This window comes from Aegilops tauschii, chromosome 1, assembly GCF_002575655.3.
Source record: "Aegilops tauschii subsp. strangulata cultivar AL8/78 chromosome 1, Aet v6.0, whole genome shotgun sequence".
Taxonomy (NCBI): domain Eukaryota; kingdom Viridiplantae; phylum Streptophyta; class Magnoliopsida; order Poales; family Poaceae; genus Aegilops; species Aegilops tauschii.
The window spans coordinates 70,739,067-70,757,396 of NC_053035.3; the positions used below are offsets into that span (position 1 = coordinate 70,739,067).

The 18,330-nt window shown below is 47.3% G+C and overlaps 3 protein-coding genes across 4 annotated transcripts; 1 reads left to right on the plus strand and 2 right to left on the minus strand.

Annotated features, from left to right (window-relative positions):
* Positions 1 to 1,477: 1,477 nt before the first annotated feature.
* Positions 1,478 to 2,654, minus strand: LOC109739426 (germin-like protein 5-1). Its single transcript, XM_020298511.4, has 2 exons — positions 2,355 to 2,654; positions 1,478 to 2,265 (listed from the first exon to the last, which is right to left on the minus strand). Exons 1-2 carry the CDS (start codon positions 2,485 to 2,487, stop codon positions 1,724 to 1,726), a joined length of 675 nt encoding a protein of 224 aa, XP_020154100.1. The 5' UTR covers positions 2,488 to 2,654; the 3' UTR covers positions 1,478 to 1,723.
* Positions 2,655 to 7,375: 4,721 nt separating this feature from the next.
* On the plus strand, positions 7,376 to 8,836 carry LOC109739428 (uncharacterized). Its single transcript, XM_020298514.4, has 2 exons — positions 7,376 to 8,409; positions 8,485 to 8,836. The coding sequence occupies exons 1-2, from the start codon at positions 7,536 to 7,538 to the stop codon at positions 8,544 to 8,546; spliced, it is 936 nt and encodes a 311-aa protein (XP_020154103.1). The 5' UTR covers positions 7,376 to 7,535; the 3' UTR covers positions 8,547 to 8,836.
* Positions 8,837 to 10,887: 2,051 nt separating this feature from the next.
* LOC109739427 (uncharacterized) lies at positions 10,888 to 15,259 on the minus strand. Of its 2 annotated transcripts, none has more exons than XM_020298512.4 (6): positions 14,898 to 15,259; positions 13,760 to 14,031; positions 12,950 to 13,601; positions 12,658 to 12,857; positions 12,341 to 12,585; positions 10,888 to 12,245 (listed from the first exon to the last, which is right to left on the minus strand). In XM_020298512.4, the coding sequence occupies exons 2-6, from the start codon at positions 14,029 to 14,031 to the stop codon at positions 11,167 to 11,169; spliced, it is 2,448 nt and encodes an 815-aa protein (XP_020154101.1). In that variant the 5' UTR covers positions 14,898 to 15,259; the 3' UTR covers positions 10,888 to 11,166. The 2 variants fall into 2 exon arrangements, with proteins under 2 accessions (XP_020154101.1, XP_045088554.1); XM_045232619.2 differs by having other exon boundaries at positions 14,778 to 15,183.
* Positions 15,260 to 18,330: the final 3,071 nt, after the last annotated feature.

An 18,330-nucleotide genomic window follows, 5' to 3' on the forward strand; every position in this document is an offset into this window, starting at 1 on the left:
TTGTTCATCTCCAACAGCCCCTGAGTGTCCTGAGCATTGGGAGCTCTCAAGTACTCTGCACCAAACACTTCTATCATAGCCTTTGCAAATTGTTTGACATAGAATATAGAAGTGCTCACTGCCATCGCCAAGTTGTCATCAATGTAGTTTGCTGGAACACCGTAGGTCATCGGGCAATGCGGTAGTGACCTTCTGTTCGGTGCTATGTCCAAGCAACCCTGCACAATTCCTCCTCTGCTCGAAGGATCGATCATGCTGCTTCACGAAATTGCGAATGTGAATGAACAAGTCTTTGGACATTCTGAACCGGCATCGGAAGTACCTCTCCGGAAAAACGGGCGGTGAACCGAAGTAGTTGCACATCAACCTCTTGTGCACATCAACCCGTTCTCTCCGAATGAACGCACGGCCATACACGGAACCACTGTGCTTCGGCCCACTAGCATTGCAATGTCCTCTTCTTCATTCAAATCAAATTCCTCATCTGACGAGGAATCGTCCACGAAAGAGGAGTCACACGAGCTCATCTACAATGCAGAAAATCACCGTCAAACTAACTTTCCATCCCCAACAAAAAAACCGTCAAGTTTCATCATTTTCTTACCTTCGGGAATTTCGTCGAATACCTTGCTTGTGTGGTGGACGAAATTGGCCGGCTGCGGGTTGCGCAGCCGTCGGCGGCGGCGGGTGCGGGCGGCAGCAACTGCACGGCAGAGGAGATGGCCGCACGTCGGTAGAGAAGAAGTCAGGAGCTCAGCGCGACCGGAAGAATGGCCGAACCTCGCGGCCGTCGGGCGGGCGGAGTGGCGCGCCTCCACTAACTCCGACGGGGGGTCTAGGCTAGGAAGAAGCTTAGACCATCGTAGACCTCGCCGGGGAAGGCGTTTAGGCCAGCCGCAACCGCCAGAGAAGCTTCGTTCGACGGCGGCCGAAAGTGAATCAGCGGGCCGGCGAGGCAGGCGGCAGGGGAGGGGGGGGGAGTCACGGCGGGCCCGGCAGCGGGGACGCGTCGGCGGCGATTTGGTGCGGATTTGGCCGGTGGCGGAGTCGGGCGGGTGGCGGCTGGTCGCGCAGAAGGGAAAGGAAGGGCGGTTGGGCAGCTGGCGGACGGTCGCGTTTTTATATCTCCTGTAGGTGGAGATGCAAATTTACACCGAGGGGGGTTGTAGTTTACATCTTCGGAAGGCGAAGATGTATTTTTTTTTTGTTGCATCTACACTATCTGCTGGAGAAGTATTTTTGACCCTCAAAGATGCAAAAGTTAGGGAACTTTTGCATCTACGTATCGGGATGCTCTAATGTGGCATTGGTGGTTCTTTATGTTGGTCGTCGGATTACTCATTCGGATGTTTCGCATGTTTGCAGGGCCACAAAGGTTCTTTTCTGTTGTCGGAGCTATCATATCTCCAACGCAGAAGCAAAGAATAGAATCGATAAAAAGTGCAAAGAGGGGACGGTTCTTGAGTTGTGAAGCTGCTGCAACCATAATGGTGGAATGATTAGATTTAGAACCAACAAATGACTTGGTCTTATTATTACAAGCAGCACAGACCTACCACTTTTGTACTTGCTGCTCCAGGGCAGCATTACACAATGAGGATCCAACAAATCAAGAAAACAACGCAGGTAAGTAAAAGTGAGTAGAAATACAAATCAGGGATTGAATGAATCATGTCATCACTCGAAGGAAACATCTCAGGAGCAGTACGTAAGCATTGTTTAGTCAGGCCTTTTTCGGGGCGAGCCTGGACTTGATCTTCTGCACCTCCTTGGTGCCGACCTGGAACGCCGTCGTGAGCACGTGGTCAGGCACCGGCGGCGTGGCCGCGAAGAGCGTCATGGCGAGGGACTGCGTGCCGGGGAACTGGCTGTTGAAGGCCGAGATGACGGAGGCGGGGCCGGCGCCGTTGTTCTTCTGGAAATGGACCAGGCCGCGCGGGAACACGAAGACGTCGCCGGCGCCGATGGTCTTGGAGACGAGCTTGTTGCCGGTGGTTATGAAGCCGACGTCGAGGGCGCCCTCGAGGACGAAGACCATCTCGGTGGCGCGCGGGTGGGTGTGCGGCGCGTTGAGCCCGCCCGGCGCGTAGTCGATGCGCGCCATGGAGACGCCCAGGGTGTTGAGCCCGGGCACCTTCTCCACGTTGGCGCCGGTCACCACGGAGCCGTAGGTGGTGTTGGTGTTGCCGGCGGCGCCCAGCCCCTTGAAGTAGAAGTCGTCCTCGGTCACCGTGGCCTTGCAAGCGAACCCATTCACCTTCACGGCTGCACACACACAAGAATCATCAGGTACCACTACTCAAGGCGAGCGAGAATTGAACATGTGAGCACGAAACCCGGCTGTGGCAACTTACCGGAAGTGAGGTCGGCGACGCAGATGTCCTGGAGCAAGTCGGGGTCGCCGGCGACGGATGGCGGGGGAAGCACGGCGGCTAGGAGTGCCATGATGGCGCAGGAAAGCAAGGGAGAAGCCATGCCCATGCCCATTGCGAGCTTGGTCCTCTGCTCTGCGCCTGCCTGTCCTTGATTTGGCTGCTGAGAGTGAGAATTATGGCCTGGGGCCTGCCTCTCTTCACTCCTTTCTCTGCGCACGCTCCTTTACTCGCCCTGCTCGAGCTGAATGGCCTTGTTGGATGCTGAATAGACAAAAGATGTGGGTGGTATTTATAACAGGTGGGCACCGGAGAGAGACCGGAGCAGTAGTAGTAGGAGTGAGTGATGTGAGTGGCAAGGCATGTGTCCGTTCACTGCAAGAAATGTGCTGGCCGTGCGAGGTGAGGTAGGGAGTCGGCGAGGATTGCCGTAGGAGTACACAAGGAACAATGTCGTGTGTTGTTACTATTCTATTGCGCGCACACCTCTTGATTTTGATCTGGGAGCGGAATTCTTAGGTGGTGAACCAGAAGCCCCGCAATGTCGATCCCATGAATAATATAGTAGGATGGAGGTGATTAATCTGAACAGAGATTTTTGGTACGTCGAATCCACGGTTAATCTTATTCGTCGCATTAAGAAATCATTTGCACCCAGGTGTTTGTTTTGCGTGAGGAGGAAATCAAAGGGACTCGACGGGCAAAAGTAAGAGCTATATGGAAAAGGTGATAATAATACTAAGTTATTTCATTTGGTTGCAGGCGAAAAACATCGGAAAAAGGAGGAAGTGCCAGCTTGAACAAGATGAGGGGTTCATTGTGGGTCGCGAACATCTAAAAGCTTATATGACCGAATTATTACAGGCGTCTTTCAGCTCTTCGTAGTCCAATTTTCTTTGGTCGAAGATACCAGTAATGATATTCCTTAACTCAACACTCGAGCTATGGTGAAGAGAAAGTTTTTTTTTCTTAATCAGCTTGCTGAAGAAACCATCGTGCATCTTCTTTGGAATTGTAACTATACTTCCAGTTGCCACCTGGCATATGTGGTAAGCTATAAAAAAAACCAACATATCAAACTATACCTCCAGTTGTTGGCACACCTTTGAGGTACTTTGGTTTATGATGATTTTTTGCTTCTTTTTGAAACTCTGCTTACAGAAATTAGCCTTGAATTTCTTATTCTTGGAAGCTGGCATATTTGGTTGCAATGTAATGGAAAAATCTTCAAGAATGTCAACCCTTCAGTCACTTCTTGGAGGAGATGCTTCAAAGAGGGCATATCTTTGCTTCTATACAGAGTTAAAGACAAGTATGTTGCTGGTCTGCAGAACTGGATCAATGTCAACCTCGGAATGAGTTACATGTTTCATAGAGCTAACATAGGTTGATTGGTCTGTAGGCCCTCTTACTTAGTTAGCTTTTCTTCATTTTTTATTTTTTTCTTCCCACCGTTGTTTCAACATACTGATTTATACTAATATAAATTAGTGTAGAACAACTGTTCTATGTTTCGAGGCTTCAAAAAAATATTCCTTGACTCTCCTTGCAGGAAAACGTTGTGTTGACACGGCACCTTTCCTGAAAAAAGGAAGTTTTTGAGGCAATCTCTCAAATGGAGCGCAATAAAGCTCTGAAACCAGATGGGCTCCCTGCTGAGTTTTACTTATAATGTTTGGTGATCGTTAAAGGTGATCTTCTTCCAATGTTTAAGGACTTGTGCAATGATGATCTTTTGTTGTTTTATCTCAACTTTCGAATTATCACACTTCTCTCCAAGAAAATGGATGTTGCTCAAATTGAATTTAGACCGATCTGCTTGCTGAGCGTCAGTTTTAAAAATCTTCATCAAGGTGGACACCAATAAATTATATAGTATTGCTCATACAGTTGTGAGCCCAACGCAGGCAACCTTTATGTCGAGCCACAATATACTTGAGGGAGTGGTCCTCCTTCATGAGACAATCCATGAACTCCACACTACGAAACTCGACAGAGTTATCTTTAAGGTGGACTTTGCAAAGACCTACGACAAGGTAAAGATATCTTTTCTTCAGCAAGCTCTACGCATGAAAGGCTTTGCGGCTAAATGATGACATTGGTCATTACTTCCAAACCTAGAAGGGACTGAGGCAAGGTGGCCCCATGTTGTCAATTTTGTTTAATTTTGTGTCAGATATGCTGGTTATTCTCATAGCAAGGGCTAAGGAGGATTTTTTTATATAGAAAAGGAGGATCACCCTCGGCCTCTGTAAGGGCTAAGGAGGATTTTTTTTAGAAAAGGAGGATCACCCCCGGCCTCTTCAAGGGCTAAGGAGGATTTTTTTTTAGAAAAGGAGGATTACCCCGGCCTCTGCAAGGGCCAAGGAGGATCACCCCCGGCCTCTGCAAGGGCTAAGGAGGATGGTTAGGTTGGGGACCTTATTTCGCATTTGGTTGATGGGGATGTGTCTATTCTCCAGCATGCGAACGACACAGTCATTTTTATGAAATATGACCTTCAAAAAGCGATTAGTATGAAGTTGATATGTATTTTTGAAGAATTTTCGGGTCTGAATATTAATTTCCACAAAACTCGAGATCTTCTGTTTTTGTAAGGCCAAACAGGGGGAGAGTCACTACAGGGAACTTCACTACAGGGAACTGTTTGGTTGCGAGGTGGGATCATGTTAGAGTACGTAATGGGCCTAATGGCCTGGGCTGGCGTTATAGCCAGTTAGTCTTACGGTTAATTAGAGATGAGGGTCGCTTGCTTAGGGGTCAAGTAAACCTCTCTATATAAGGGGAGGAGATGTATCAATATAATCAAGCAAGAATTAAGAAGGAAATCCCTTCCATCTTGCCCGGCCGTGGGCAAAAGGCCCCCGGCCGGCCCTCTCTCGCCCTCCTTCTAGCAGGACCATAACAGATCACTTATGTTTACGTACCTTGAAATTCCCATTCATCGCCGTAATTTCTAACAAAGAATGAAAAATATTTGGTCTAAAATTTTGGTGTCATTGTTGCACCATAGAGATTGTCATCCATAACCAAGTCTCAATGCATATAGGTTTTTTGCAAATAATTCTCAATGTATATTTGTGTTTTTGGATTTCATCCTTCAATCCATCCAAACTTTTCATTCATTATCTATGGAACTTTCCTTAAAAAATAACATAATGAAAACATTATTTCATAAAAGAATGTCATTTATTACCAAAATCACACATGGTTCTACATGCACTTTCATTAGTTCCAAGCTAAAATAAGACGATAAAGATTCTATAATCTTATACCATTTTCCAACTAGATAGACTACAACAATTAAAAAACAAGAGGGTATGATCCACTATTGAACTTTGGCTGAAAATAATATAGGATATTTAGCACATGACTAACCACGTACCAAATTAAGGCAGAAATTTGGTCCGCGTTTAATAACCTTCTATGTTTGCTTGTACATAAAACGAAGAAAACTGTACACAACAAATATGATAATAAAATTAGCATGTTTCCTTTTCATATACAAGATCATTTAAAAACATTAGTAAATTATGTTGAGCTATCGAGTTGAAATGGAGCGAATTAGTGATGGCTCAAGAGTCAAGATCAACTTGTTTTTCCATCGAGCTACATAAAGCGCTTAAACTCAACTTTTTTTTCAAGTCGATCTTGTGTCAGAACGAAAAGCGAGTCGATCTCGCAACGCAAGGTTAGACAACGCAACCGCCGCCTCCTTCTCCCCAACAAAAAAACCTAGGGTTTCTCAGCCTTCTGCTGGCGCCGGTCCGCCTCATCTCCATTGGCCCTAGGGGCATGGAGGTGTGTTGGACCCTGACCCTTGCCGGCAGAAGGGTTCTTACTCTGTGTTTTAGGTGTTTTTGTTAGTTCATTTAGGTTTTGTGTCCTGCTCAGAAAGACGAGGCGGTGGCGGCTCCCTGAAGATGGAATAAGGTTCTCATCATCTAATCTGCGTTCTGATGACGCATTTAGCGTCGTCGAACGGCGTGTGAAGGTTTTTCTCCAACAGATCTCATGAAATTTGGTCGATGTTGGTCTTCAGTCGTGTGTACAGGCACTGGCGGAGCTTCAGCAAGGCTAAATGGGTCATGGCCCGCCCAGCCCATGAAATTTTATACAGTATACGTTTACTCTCGGGTCTTAAAACAGCAGCCCATAAGCTATTGTCTTCTTGGTGCAAACCACACCCCGGAGTGACTGACCCCATGATTGCGGAAGCCCTGGCAGTTCGTGACGGCGTCATCTTCGCAAATCTCAGAGGGTTCTTGCATGTGGTGGTGGAAACCGACAGCCTGGAGGTGGTTAACCTCTGAAACACTCACCTCAACAGTCGTTCAGTTGTGGCACCAATTCTTCTAGAAATTGATGAGCTTTCTGCTAGTTTTCATTCTTTTGTAATTCAACATGTAAGTAGATCAGCTAATGGTTCAGCTCACCTGTGTGCAAAACGTGCGTGCACAGTGACAGATACCGAAAGCTGGCTTACGGAAACTCCAAGCTTCCTGGTCAGTAGCCTTCTGGCTGACTGCCCAACGAATGCCTTCGTTTGAATAAAGCTCAAAATTCCATGAAAAAAAAGCTATTGTCTTCTTGTTGGCCCGCCCATTTTTGGGCTGCGAGCTTCGCCACTGACCCTCTGTGTACAGGTTGGATCATTTCTATCTATACTTCTTTTTATCGGGTTGTTGTTTTGGTGCGTTGGTTTTGTGGGGTCTTAGCACGTCGGTTTTTCAGTTGTATAATACAATAAATTTGGCACAACTCCCATGAAGGAGGGACGACACGACGAAGCGCCTTCGACTCGCTCCAGTGATTATAGTTGTCGCTAGGTGGTCTACGGACATCAATATTTTTTTTATGTGCTCTTTGCACTGCCATAGCATGACAAATAGATATAGAAAGTTTCATGAAAAAAAGTGAGTCGATCCACCGAGCCTGGAGCCCGTTCCACTCCCTCTTCCCACTCCACCGGCAATCCAAGCCTCCTCCCACCTACTACCTCCTTTGCTCGTGGAACCCCGCCTGAACACGAAATTCCCGTAAGGAAAGAAAAAAGGAGAGAAAAATCTCTCCCCCAGGAGCCGTTCGGCCGAGCCTTTCCTCCCTCAGAAACCCTAATCCTCCCCTCTCCTCCCTTACCCTGTAAAGCCGCCGCTCGCCGCGATGACGCCCCCCTTCCGCCCGTCCCCATCCTCCACCGCCCCCGCCCCCCGCGGCTGCGGCGGCGAGCGCTGCGCCTCCGGCCGCGATGCCTGGCCGCTCCACCACGTCCGCCACAACGACGTCTTCTGCCGCCTCTGCTCCTCCTGCGTCCTCCTCTACCACCCCGCCTCCTTCTGCTCCGCCTGCCTCCTCCTCCTCCACACGGACGCCGCCGCCGCCGCCGCCGCCGCGGCGCAGGACCCCCACTTCGACCCCGCCGTCGCCCCGCCGGGCCCCACCGCCGAGTGCTCCAATTGCGGCCTCTTCGTCGCCCATGTCGCCTGCATCCCCGACCTCGTCTCCTTCGTCTGCCCGCCGTGCGCCGCCGAGGCGGAGGGCCGGCCCTTCACCTACGCGCCCGCCGCCCGCCGCGTGATGGACGAGCGCGCCGCGCGGATCCTCCTCGTCGCGGCGCGCCTCGCGCACGAGTCCATCGGCCGCGCCGCCGCCGCCGCCCGCGAGGAGGCGGAGCGCCGCGTCCAGGAGGCTGCCGTCGCGCGGAAGCGGTCGCGGGAAATGCTGGACGCGGCCTTCCGGGCGCTCGAGGAGGAGGCCAGGGCCGCCAAGATCAAGGAGGAGGAGGAGGCCGCCAGGGAGGCCAAGAACAAGAAGGAGAAGCCCGCTGCGGCCCAGCCGCCCAAGAAGAAGACCCCTAAGAGCAGCGAGTCGAGCAGGGACAGGGATAAGATGCTCAAGTTCAACGCCATGCAGCAGCCGGCGCTGGCATTTGCTGCGGCAGCCGCTGCCGCAGCCAGCTCAATGCCACTGTCGACGCCATTGTCAACCCCAACACCCAGGGAGGACAAGAAGCCCATGAAACTGGAGGAGCAGCAAGGTGAATAACTACTGGAATACTTCAAATGGACAGGCCAATTGTTCTGTTCAATAATCAGTATTATCATTCTTGCAGGTTCAACGGACACAGTAGCAGATGAGGATGTGAAGGGGTTGTTTGGGACCTTGCAATCATAACGTTGGGGGTTATCACAATCGCCCATCTGTTTGATCTGCTTCCATTTGTTTGTTGTTGCTAAGTGAACCGCAAGGAGGCTTTGCTTGAATTTAATGAATCCCTATCCCGGAACCACCTCACCGTAAATTCTAGTCCTGTCATGTTAGACGATCCTCTTATTTATGTAGCTGCTTCACCTCCGTGTCCTATTCGTTATTATACTCTATTGGATGATAATTTATCGCAATCGGTCTTCAGACTTGTAGATCGAGGAAACCAAAGCGAGTCAAAACTTTATATTCCATAGAACTACACAGCTATTTCTTTTTTGTCATTTGGCATAATCTTGTTGAATGTGCAAGTTCCTTTGCAATATTGTGTAAATGCACCAAGTGGTCGTAATAATCTTTATCCCCATTCAGTACACAATGGAAAATCAAAGAAGTGGTGTGATGGCAGATTGAAAATTACCCAGAGCATAGTACCATTTCCTGAACATGACTTGGTATAATGGCAGGGTGGATATTTTCCAAAAATGAAGTGTGTAGGTCTTGACACCCTTGCACAACTCATCCAAATCCTTTTCTTGCACAACACATCCAAGCTCTGTATTTGAGCACTCTTCCACATGTGCTAAATTTTGCTAACTGTTTACATGATTCTCCATGCCTCGTGATCGAGCATGTCTATCGTTTGTTGTTTGTGTAGTTCTAATATACTCCTACCTGATATGCTCATAAATGATGATGTTACTCTGGAAGTCTTGCTTAGGCCAGTTCTTTTGGGGCTTATGGGTCGCTTCTAGAATAAAATTTTGGCAGTCATCCATAAGCCCCAAAAGAACTGGCCCTTACTTGCTTAACTAAACTGTTGGTGAGGCTCAATCGTATTGAGGCCTCACATCCTGGTGCCACCCCTCCGCAGCAGCTTCACCTATGCTGCTTCCTCGCTAAGCTCACCATTGGTGTGGCACTGTCCCGTCACCATTGCTGCCACATGAGGCAAGAGGCATGCCATAGAGTTCAGTATTTTTTTTGGGTTTGAAATCAGTGTTTTTTTATTAAAAAAAAGTGGTGTGGAGTCAGTGTTTCAGGATATGCACATTGTGATCCAACAATTGGAAGTTGTAATTCATCTAAACTGAAAGCCCATATTTGATGAGTGGAAAGCTTGTTACTACTTTATTAAATAATCACCCAATTTTTAACACATACTTCTGTCATCGCCCTCCTCATCTCCCAATGGTGAACTCACGGTTCAAACCAACAACCAGGATGAACTAGTCCGTGCACAAGAATAAAATTGAACAAATTACATACCTGAGATACCTGTGGTTGAATCAATCAAATCAAACCATCACAATTTGGATGCTTGAGATTATGAATGGTTGAACCCAAATCAAACCAACATCCCCAAGATATATGACCAACATCGCAACAAAATCATAGGGAAAGAGCCCAGAAACCCCAAGAGAATCTCTTGATGTCTGTGTCAATTCAAACCCCTTGGCACTACCCGAAACCGAATTTGAATCCAGTGGATACAGTGCACCAATAGCATCCCCAGTTTTTTTTTTCTTTTGTGAGAATTCCCAATGGCATCCCCAACTAACTCACTCTGCCTTCCCTCCATCTTGGAATCCACTAGGAATCCAGGCGGGCTGAACTCCAACGAACAAACATGTCTATTCCTAGAGAACTCTGCACTCGCTAGAGAGTACTCCCTCCGTCCCATATATTATGGGACGTGTTAAAAATAAATAACCCTTGCGGTTATTAGGGGATAACCCCCGCTCCTTCTCACATGTGCGGTTGCACACTTCCAGCAACCGTCACAACGGTTCCTGGAAAGGCATCTCTATGAACCATTGTGTCCCTCGACTGTTCCCACTGTATATGAGTGTTCATTCATCATCAACAAAAAACTGTTCGAATTGTTTGTTCATTGTCTCTGTCGATACAATTCTATTCATCACTGTACGGAGGGAGTACTCCACAAGTATTGGTTGAGGGATTTGTACTGATTTTGTTGGTGTTTGGGTTGGGGAGCTCAGGTAGCCACGAAAGTTCAGTTAGGTGAGGGTTATCGAGTCGTATCGGCTGAAATTTAGCAAATGTATGCACTCTTGCCATGAAGCAGCTTCTTATTTCAATCGGGGCACGAGCTTGCTCCCTCCCAGTATGAGAGCACGCTGCCGGAAGAGAATATTAACATAATCTCCTTCAACAGCAATTCAGATTTGCCCATCATTTGGGGAAAATCGTCGTAATACAGGGGGCAAAGTAACAAGCTCATGTGATTGTAAACCACGTACTCCACATGAGATTGTTGCGCTTTTATTCACATGGTTCCCTGATCCGCTACAAGGATAAGCATTGGTTGCGTGTTGCCTGACTTCCAGATGCATTCATACAGTAAGCATGAAGTTTTGGTAGCTGAAGACATACAAACCGCACAAACAAACTGGTGGTTTCAGACGAGAAAAGGAGAGGCCTAAGGCGTCATGTCCCATCTATCCGATCAGCTAATCTAACCTCGACAGAAGAATCATTCAGTCCATCAGTTTCTTTAAGCAGCTGCAGTTTCCTTCTCGCCTGAACTAGCTTATACCGCCACAGTTCCTCCATCACCGTCCCAAGTTTATCTGCCCCCTCTTTCCTGGCGAGCAGGACTATCCTGATTGCGATCAATTTCCTGCACACAAGTCGCTTGACTGTTCTCACTTTCAGAAGGTTGCGTGATTTGCGCCGCTGCAGTTTCTTCCTCGTCATCAGAAATTTCCATCACCGCAGTTCCTTCATACCCGTCAGAAGTTTCTCTGCGCACTCTTTCCTGGGGAGCAGGACTATCCTGACATCGATCAAGTTCCCGTAAAGAAGTTGCTTGACTGCTCTCAGCTTCAGAAACTTGCGTCGCTGTAGCGATTTCGTCTTCATCAGATGGTCCTCTAGGCTTTCTTTTCTTGCAAGCAGGACTGTCCTCATCACTATCCTCATCAGCGGGAACTTCACTGCCATTTTCAATGTTGGCTTCCTGAACATCAAGTTCTCTGGGTTCATTGTCACTGGTTGATTGTGGACCCTTGAAGAGTGAGGTATCTGGAGAACTGCCATTGGTGGCGGAAAGCAACGCATCTAACTGTGTTCTCACAGAAACTGCCACGGCGATTGCATGGTCACATATCACAGAGTCATTGGGTGGGCAATGGACAACATTTGCCAGTGCCTGGTAATAGCGAAGCAGCGCCAAAGATGGCGGCGCCAATCCCCTGTCACGGCAAACCTTAGCCGACTTCATTGCATGCTTGCAAAGGTTTCCCTTCCTTGACCAGCTACAGTCACACAATGCAAGCTCAGAACCTGGGTTCAGTATGGCATGGGACTTGTCCTTGTGTTTCTGGCAGACCACTCTAGCACAGTTGCCTTCAATTACAATATCAGAATCTGGAATTTGCAATCCCTGCTGCCATGGGTTTGGGCCAGTTTTCCACTCACTCCTCCAGTAACGAGAGAAACTGTCTTTCCCAGAAAATTCATCCAACCAGCAGTAAGAGTGAACCTTCGTACCCAACTTATGAACCAACCAGTCTGCACGCTGGTAGATACTTTCATCTGCCTCATTCAACAGACGAAGTTTTAGCAGGTGATGGTACCTCTCAATTGCTGAAGCTACCTCAGCAGTAGCCAACGGGTTGGTCTTCAGGACGCCTGTCCATGCCCCTGGAAGATATTGAGATTAAACGGTTGAATAAGAGAACTTACCAAAAAAACCTGTAACAAGTAAAATCCAGATATGGCCAGGTATATGGACCAACCAAGTCTTGGAAACCATAGAGCTTTGAAGTAGTCCACAAAGCCAGAGCAATCAATAAAATCTTCCAGGAAGGCCTGAAATAATTCTATATCACCATTTCCTCTGCAGATGCTGGATATTGCCTCACCAAGTCGTTTCGACATCATTGAACGCCTCTCAAAATCTGAACACTTGCTCATCAAATTTTTATGCCAAGCGTGACGGACACGCCATAAGGAAATCAACACCGGGCACTGAAACACTTCCCTGTTCAGCAAGCAATATACTCAGGCACCACAAACCCAGGAAGCAGTACACTGGCAGAGAAGCATTAGTTACCTTATAGTGCGGACATCGGTCAAGGGATCATCAATAATGAAGCCACCCAACTGCCATGTCGGGTCTTTCGTACGAACTCGATCATATAGAGCACCCATCCATCTATGTATCTCACCATGTGTAAAATTGGGAGTGATGATCCAAGCAACAGGAATTGCATTTTTCTGCTGGTCGAAAACAAGGATGCTATGTACAGGATACTGCAAAATGGCAAACAACGATACTACTATGAAATCAAGCAAACTAAACTACTATGAAAAAACAAAAAATGAACCAGATGACATTGACAGACCTTTAACTTGTTTGTTCCAAACTTTGAATCAGAAGCCAGTAAACTGCGGCTGCCATACTGAATCATCTGCTGTAGCTGCCAATCTGTCTGAATGCCCAAGACAAAGGTATCATTATCGGAAAAATCTTCATAGAAAAATACACAGTCCTGGTTATTTTCAACCCATTTGTTCATACTAACAGCATCGTCATCATCAAGTTCATAAACAGAACGCCGCATTTTTCTTTCCAGCCTTCTAACATATCTGTGAGTAAGAAGATCATCACGATTTGATGGTCCTCCTTGCTTTTCAACCATTTCAGTATGTCTCTGCATTATGGTCTCGACAGGAATACCAACATAGAGCAAAGACATAACTTCAAGAAGTAATTCATCCGATATGTAAGGTGCAAACATTGCCTTCGTCCCTACAGCCATCTTGTCCATGGGACCATGACATGGTGTGCCTTTCTTATCTACATGCTTGTTGTGGTTATATATCACAAGAGCCAATGATGGTTCAGCGATCAAACGCTTCACAATAAAATGGCAAACACACCCCCTCTTTGTATTAGGGCGACCAGCGGGTGTTTTCCTCTTTCCGCAAGAGGATCTGCTAGGCCGGACAGCACCACCCTTTCTATAATCATCTGGACCAAAAGAACACCAATACCTGCATGGAATGGTGTCGCAGTATTCAAATATTCTGTTTAAATTCTAGCATCTCAACTAGGAAACAGCTAAAGCCAAAAGCATTAAGGACAAGGCACACAACCAGTCACTCTCACAACATGTGATGCATAAACACTAGGCATGCTTCCATTTACTTACAGAATATACTCAAGTATCCCGTCGACTTTTGGTTTGCAGGTCATGGTTGGAGAACGCCTTCTCCGTGCCTCAACGTGGAATCTTGTCGGGCATGCTTTGTTGTTTGATTCTCCTCTGACAAAATCACCCACCCTAGAAAATGGAATGAGTGCAAGCCTGTCCATTGAGTCCTTCCAGCCCTCCACCATGGACCACGTGATATCTGCTGCTGAAAACTCTAATATGGTCGGATTCTGAACTGGAAGGGTGAGAATTTCATCCCACCTAGTCATCTGCAAGCACAGAGTCATCATCCTTAAAAGAATGGAAACAAATCCAAATAACCGGAAGATCACGATGTCAGATCTATTTTCTTTTCACTGAGACATGGATGGGGAAGTTTTGGTCCATTCAGAGAGGACATCATAGACTTAAGATTAAACAAACCATGCATGTTACAGTCAGATGTGTCTTGTTGTATACACGTTTTCAAGTGTAATTTGTGATCTAATGGAACAAGACCACAGTTACATTCCAAAGTCTAAATACAAGTGAGCCATGGCCTTGAGGCACTGGAAATGCAGAAGTATGAAACTTCAGTCTAGTTTGTAACAACTTAGACATGACTAGTGATGAACCATGTAGATTGTCCCTTTTCCTCCATCTATCTATATCAATAATAAAATGTTTGTCAGACACAGCAATCAAGGGCTAATCCACGAAAAGTTGAGAAAAGCAGAGATACGTGTGGAATTGTTATTCAACATGACTCTGTTTCCACATGGCATTCTCGCAAACAGTACGATGCAACAAATCACACAACTGGCATAGAATTGGGACTACATCGAAACTGAATCGAACTGGGGCGTGACATCCTAAACAAAACTAGATCATAGCATGAATGAAACGGTCGTCGAGTAAACAAAATGACACTTCCTAGGGGCAAACTCATGAGGCAAGGCAGGATGACACGGGATTGCCAAGATACAAGCTAAAGTCAACCAGATAACACCTCATCCATGCTGCTCAGCACCTCTACCTTGAGTAACTAAACAAAATCTCATGGAAGCCTTGCAAGAATCATCTCGCCGCCCCTAACTAAAAATCATGCAACCGGAGGCATTTCCAGCCTCAGACGTCGGATTGGAAGCTAATTTACCCTGGCGCCTGGAGGGGGGGTGGGAGGTCTGCCGGAACGCAGAGCGTGGATTGCAGCCTGCGCTGCCTGCGGGGCGAAGGGCGCGGAAGAGGCGCTAGGCGACCGAAGGGCCGGGCGAATGGCGGGCTGCCGCCGCACCTCCGCGGTGTGTTGGGCGGGCCGGCGAGGAGGCCGTCCGGCCGCCCGAGGGGCTAGGGTTTGGGAAGGGGGCGCTGGGGTTTTGGGTTTGTTTCCGGAGGCTTCGAATGATGCGGGAGGGAGGCCTCGTGCTCGCAGTCGCAGACGGCTGGGGATTTCTCCCCTTTTTTTTTTCCTGAGCTCGTTTGTTGGCTTCGCTCTCGATGGAATTGGAGTGAGGCCGCCGGCCTTTTTTTTTGTTCTCTGATGTTAGTTGAGGTGGGGGTGTCACACCCAACAATCAAATCTGGGGAAATTTGGGGATGAACACGAACTAGGGTTGCGATCTGGATAGTATTATCTCGAATATGCTAGGTATATTCCTCACAGAGGGAGGTTTTTATGTATACATTGTTTTGAGGTTGAGCTCAGCTGGAATGAATGGTTACAAGTGCACGGTGCTGGCGTATATATAGCCACTCTCTGAAACGGAACAGTAACAGAACGACAATAGAAACGGTACAGTAACGGTGAGCGAATGTGAGCCGTTAGATCTTCATAGCTGCAGTTGATTGCATCCGTCCGATAACTGAACCCGCTTGATACTGAATCTCATCTCAGGTCCTCACAATGCCCCCTCGAAAAAACGAACTTGTCCTCAAGGAGTAGTCAAGTACCTTGGCGCCAGCCTTTCACCATTTGCTTGAAGAAGTGAGGGAATGTATGCTTAATGAAATCTGCATCTTCCCAAGAGGAATCTTCGGGAGGAAAATTTTCCCACTGTACAAGCCACTGGATCACGGGAAGGTTGTTCCTGGGAATAAGACGCATTTGTAACACCATCACAGGTTCTTGCTTGATGTGTCCGTCCTCCGTGATCAAAGGAAGATTTTCACAAGGAACAACAGTAGGACCAATGTGTCGTTTAAGCTCACTGACATGAAAGACTGGGTGTATTTTTGTCCCCGCTAGAAGTAGCAAGTGGTAAGCTACATTTCCCACTTTATGCAGAACTTTGAACGGCCCATAAAACTTACTTTGAAGTTTAATTTGTGACTTGGCCCCAAAGGCATTCAGTATGTAGGGCTGCATTTTGAGATACACCATGTCTCCCTCTTGGAAAGAACGCTCCGCGCTTTTTTATCTGCAAACTTTTTCATGCGCTGTTGTGCCGCCTGTAAGTTTTGCTTCAAGGTAGCTAACAGTTGTTGTCTGCCAGTCAACATTTCTTTGGCCTCATTGTCATGGATAATGTACTCACTGATTTGTGGAGGAGGATAACCATAGAGAGCTTCAAATAGTTTTTTTGTAGTGAAGAATGAAAGCAGGTGTTATTGTTGGGGAACGTAGTAATTTCAAAAAAATTCCTACGCACACACAGGATTATGGTGATGCATAGCAACGAGAGGGGAGAGTGTTGTCCACGTACCCTCGTAGACCGAAAGCGGAAGCGTTAGCATAACGCGGTTGATGTAGTCGTACGTCTTCACGATCCGACCGATCAAGTACCGAACGCACGGCACCTCCGAGTTCAGCACATGTTCAGCTCGATGACGTCCCTCGTACTCCGATCCAGCCGAGCTTTGAGGGAGAGTTCTGTCAGCACGACGGCGTGGTGACGATGATGATGTTCTACCGACGCAGGGCTTCGCCTAAGCACCGCTACGATATTATCGAGGTGGATTATGGTGGAGGGGGGCACCGCACACGGCTAAGAGATCAAGAGATCATTTGTTGTGTCTTTGGGGTGCCCCTGCCCCCGTATATAAAGGAGCAAGGGGGGTGCGGCCGGCCAGGAGGAGTCCTACTCCCACCGGGAGTAGGACTCCCTCCCTCCCTTGTTGGACTAGGAGAGGAGAGGGAAGGAGAGAGGGGGAAAGGAAAGGGGGGGCGTCGCCCCCCCCCCCTTGTCCAATTCGGACTTGGGGGGAGGGGCGTGCGGCTGCCCCTTGGCCGCCTCTCCTCTTCCACCAATTGGGCCCATGAGGCCCAATAGCCTCCGGGGGGTTCCGGTAACCCCCCGGTACTCCGGTATATATCCGATAACCCCCGGAACCATTCCGGTGTCCGAATATAGTCATCCAATATATCAATCTTCATGTCTCTACCATTTCGAGACTCCTCGTCATGTCCGTGATCACATCCGGGACTCCGAACAACCTTCGGTACATCAAAACATATAAACTCATAATATAACTATCATCGAAACATTAAGCGTGCGGACCCTACGGGTTCGAGAACTATGTAGACATGACCGAGACACGTCTCCGGTCAATAACCAATAGCGGAACCTGGATGCTCATATTGGCTCCCACATATTCTACGAAGATCTTTATCGGTCAGACCGCATAACAACATACGTTGTTCCCTTTGTCATCGGTATGTTACTTGCCCGAGATTCGATCGTCGGTATCTCAATACCTAGTTCAATCTCGTTACCGGCAAGTCTCTTTACTCGTTCCGTAATACATCATCCCACAACTAACTCATTAGTTGCAATGCTTGCAAGGCGTAAGTGATGTGCATTACCGAGAGGGCCCAAAGATACCTCTCCGACAATCGGAGTGACAAATCCTAATCTCGAAATACGCCAACCCAACAAGTACCTTTGGAGACACCTGTAGAGCACCTTTATAATCACCCAGTTACGTTGTGACGTTTGGTAGCACACAAAGTGTTCCTCCGGTAAACGGGAGTTGCATAATCTCATAGTCATAGGAACATGTATAAGTCATGAAGAAAGCAATAGCAACATACTAAACGATCGAGTGCTAAGCTAACGGAATGGGTCAAGTCAATCACATCATTCTCCTAATGATGTGATCCCATTAATCAAATGACAACTCATGTCTATGGCTAGGAAACATAACCATCTTTGATCAACGAGCTAGTCAAGTAGAGGCATACTAGTGACACTCTGTTTGTCTATGTATTCACACATGTATCATGTTTCCGGTTAATACAATTCTAGCATGAATAATAAACATTTATCATGATATAAGGAAATAAATAATAACTTTATTATTGCCTCTAGGGCATATTTCCTTCAATCTCCCACTTGCACTAGAGTCAATAATCTAGTTCACATCGCTATGTGATTTAACATCAATGGTTCACATCTTTATGTGGTTAACACCCATAGTTGACATCGACATGTGACCAACACCCAAAGGGTTTACTAGAGTCAGTAATCTAGTTCACATCGCTATGTGATTAACACCCAAAGAGTACTAAGGTGTGATCATGTTTTGCTTGTGAGATAATTCTAGTCAACGGGTCTGTCACATTCAGATCCGTAAGTATTTTGCAAATTTCT